We start from the raw sequence: 3,426 nt of genomic DNA, 5'->3' as shown, positions 1-3,426 counted from the left end.
TTAACTTTCTGCATTCAACGCATTGTGTTATTAAAAAGCTGAGGGTGCATATAAATGATTGAGATGTCAAGAAACGGAAGTGAATTGCCCATGATGGGACGCAGTCTCAACTTCCTATCCGAGACTCAACTATAAACCTTTTGAAATACAGACAACTGACACAAGTATTGCCAGCAGTTGTGCGATTGACACCGAGAGACGGAGAAATGATGGACCTAATCGAGGTACCATTGAAATGACAGAGATAAGCTCTGTTGACTATGTAACCCCATGAAACTGTATTCTAATCTGCGCAGCAATGAACTATGTAGAGGGGTTAAAGATCTTAACTGCTCCAGATTGCGCCGCGGTGATATAGTGAATCTTTCCTTCAGGAGTAAGCTCATAATGAATCAAGAAATGGGCCTCGTAGCCTCCTCCCTGCCGTACGCCCGATCCAAAATTCAGGATATCCTATCGGTAAAGTTAGCCATGGTACACATCCAAAGGGCATTACCATACCTCGATGTTCGCAACAGCGGTGAATTTTATGTATGATTTTATTGCAATGCCGGTCTTGTCCAGAATTATGGACTGGACGTTGACGTCCTCGTTCACTTGACTGCGTGCGTTGCGAAAAAAGTTCGTCGCCTCCTCCCTGCCATGTAGAGTTTGTTTTCCATCGAGTATGATGGTAACATCTGATGTATAATACCGCGGGAAAGTGTCAAAGTCGTTGGTGTTGAATGCATTGAGATAAAGTTTGAAGTCCTCGTGAGAACGAATGACATCCCTAGAGGCCTCTTTCTCAAGGTAAGCGTCTTCCGTCAGCTGGATGATGTGGCCGTCCTTGTCAAGAGTGTACCAGACAAACATCTTGACAAGAGGGCCGTTTCCGGGCCACACTGGCCCCCATCTGCCAGCGAGATTGTCTGTTTCATAGCCGTTGATGCCTCGGAATTGGGTGTGCATCTCGGTGACAACGATGTCCTGTCCGAATACTACCCTTTTCAATTCGAGGGTTTCACGCATACCAGCATGGATTTCGTCCACCCATGACAGAAATTCGTCAATGGTCCTGTCGGGAAAACCACTGAATCTGAACTAATGGGAGAAGAATGAGCAGCGTAACTGGGCAGACTTGAGAACAGGCACTTACCACTGCATCTTTGGAGTAGTACGCGGTGTATTCAGCTTTGTCGTTGGCATTGAAATGATAGACATAGTCGTCCAAATCGGCTCGATTTCGTATCGACTTTGTTCCAATACGGAGATCCGGAGAAGAAGACATGTTTTCTGAATTTTTGCTAAAAGCATAAAGATTTGTCACAACGAATGCTCGAACCTTGAACCTCTGTCGTTCTTTTCTAGCGACCGTTAGGCACCCCAGATGTACCCCAAATGGCAGCTGAGTTAACTAGTTCACCAAGGCTGTCCACTCTAGCCAATCATGGTTACGTGTACAGGTGGTTAACCGGTGGGATTTGAACTTGTCAGCGGGGTTAGTGAGATGGTGTGTGTGGGTGGGTAATAGGGTGGAACGCCGCTTGGGCGCTCGAGGCTCCTTCATCGGCTAGTGTAGCTTGTGCCACGCTAATACCGTCATCTGACACTCTCGTGTGGAGCCGATAATTCTATCGAAATGCTGGAATCTTTCCCTAAAACCTGGATTTAATACTGGAAGCACAATTATCAAGGGAGATCTATCTAATGGTCGGAATGTGTCAACTTTGGCAGAATCGGGAGAACATGACATGTAGTTACACTGTGGCGGGGCATAGCCTCGCCTTCTGTAACCTATCATAATCGCACAATGAACAAGGAACTAATTCAATGAATCGCGCCGTTGGGGTTTTGTAGTAAATAAAGTAAAAAGCGAATCTGGTGAACTAACTTTACGAACAGAGTGGGGACCTCATCTCCGAAAGTCTCCCATCTTGAATAGGTAATCGGAAGTTCAGATGTCTAGTCTAGGTCGAGGGGCATGATAGGATGCAAATCCAAGTGAGGGTTGTAGTACATAATTCAGCCTACGAGGTATATATTTCTTTTTAATCTTTTGAACCTGATTTCAGGTTCATAAATAAAAGGTATGGGAGAATGAGCATGAGACATTCGGACAGGAGTGATATAAACGCGTTTCTGGTCAAATATATTTGGAATAAACAATCTTGAAAACATGAATGCTCCTTGTACGACTCGTGTACGATGAGATAATGGTAACAGCCATTTGGTGAGTGCCAAGGCATAGTGTATGATGCCACTGCTTCTTATTCTCGCACCTTGAACCGGCCGTTGTAATGAGGATACACGAACCACGCACAGAAAGTGTCCAATGGTTTGTCTGCGTCCTCAATGACAAGATCAAACTTGCGGACAATCTGAGGGACCATCTTGGTCAACTCCAGCAGACTGATGTTCCTACCAATGCAAGTCCGGGCTCCAGCTCCAAACTACAAAGAGAATTAGTCTTCTGAGATATTCTGAAAAATAGGAATTAACTTACTGCAAACATCATAGAGTCCATGATGCTCGTCTTCTCGTCACCCAGCCAGCGCTCTGGCCGGAAGACTTCAGGGTCAGGGCCGTAGATTCCCTTGTCGTAATGTAAGACCCATGCGTTAACACCGACCTCGGTCTGGGGAAGAGTTAGTATGAGCCCATGATACGCTCGTGATCACATACCCCTTCAGGGAAGTAGATCCCCGATAGTTCCATGCCGTCACGAGGCACGACACGAGGCAGAATCGTTCCGACGGCTGGGTGGATACGCAGAGTCTCCTTGATAACAGCTTGTAGATACGGCATGTCCTGTGCTTCCTGGAAGGTAACGGGGTCCGAGAGACCGCCATGCGCTGCCTTCTGGTCGATCTCCTCTCGCAGCTTCTTGAGTTTATCTGGGTTCTGGAACAGGTAGTAGAGAGCGGAACTCAGTGTCACGGCTGTGGTGTCAGAGCCGGCCCCGATATTGCTACCGCATGCGTCAAGCAGATTGGGCGTTTTGAGACGACCTTCAGACTCCCCTTCCAGCAGCTTCTTCAAGAATGTGTCATACTTCGTGGTACCCTTGACTGTGGATTTGGCGTTTTCTTTCCGGGTGTTGTCGATCTGCTTGAGGGCGTAGCTGACAAGCGTTGATGTGTTGGACGTCATACCCAATGCAGTAGCGATGCCGATGAGCCATGGGACCAGGTTGGGAACGATACCCCAGAATGCTAAAAAGTCATTGGCCTCCCGAATGCCCTTTATCATTCCGGTGGTATCTCCCTCGTTCTCCATCATGTTGAAACTCTTGTTGAACTACATAGCATTGGTCAGTCAACACCTTTAAAGGGGATGATGGGGGAAGACTAACGGTAATGGCGCCAATAACATCAAAGGCGTAGTATTGCATCCAGTGAGGAATGTCAACCAAACGGCCTTCTTTGGCAAACTGATTTAGCTTGT

General features: G+C 47.0%; 2 protein-coding genes across 2 annotated transcripts; both read right to left on the bottom strand.

The window, feature by feature from the left end:
* Window positions 1–303: 303 nt before the first annotated feature.
* Window positions 304–1,270, bottom strand: FOXG_01387 (uncharacterized protein; the record flags this gene model as incomplete). The annotated part of the gene is made up of 3 exons (XM_018378208.1): window positions 304–453; window positions 502–1,083; window positions 1,139–1,270. 3 exons carry the CDS (start codon window positions 1,268–1,270, stop codon window positions 304–306), a joined length of 864 nt encoding a protein of 287 aa, XP_018234076.1.
* Window positions 1,271–2,249: 979 nt separating this feature from the next.
* FOXG_01386 (uncharacterized protein) lies at window positions 2,250–3,373 on the bottom strand (the record flags this gene model as incomplete). The annotated part of the gene is made up of 4 exons (XM_018378207.1): window positions 2,250–2,432; window positions 2,486–2,617; window positions 2,665–3,279; window positions 3,335–3,373. 4 exons carry the CDS (start codon window positions 3,371–3,373, stop codon window positions 2,250–2,252), a joined length of 969 nt encoding a protein of 322 aa, XP_018234075.1.
* Between the last annotated feature and the right edge of the window lie 53 nt (window positions 3,374–3,426).

This window comes from Fusarium oxysporum, chromosome 1 (assembly GCF_000149955.1).
Source record: "Fusarium oxysporum f. sp. lycopersici 4287 chromosome 1, whole genome shotgun sequence".
NCBI classification, from domain to species: Eukaryota; Fungi; Ascomycota; class Sordariomycetes; order Hypocreales; family Nectriaceae; genus Fusarium; species Fusarium oxysporum.
Note: the sequence above shows the minus strand (reverse complement) of the source record. Positions and strands in the feature narration are given on the sequence as shown.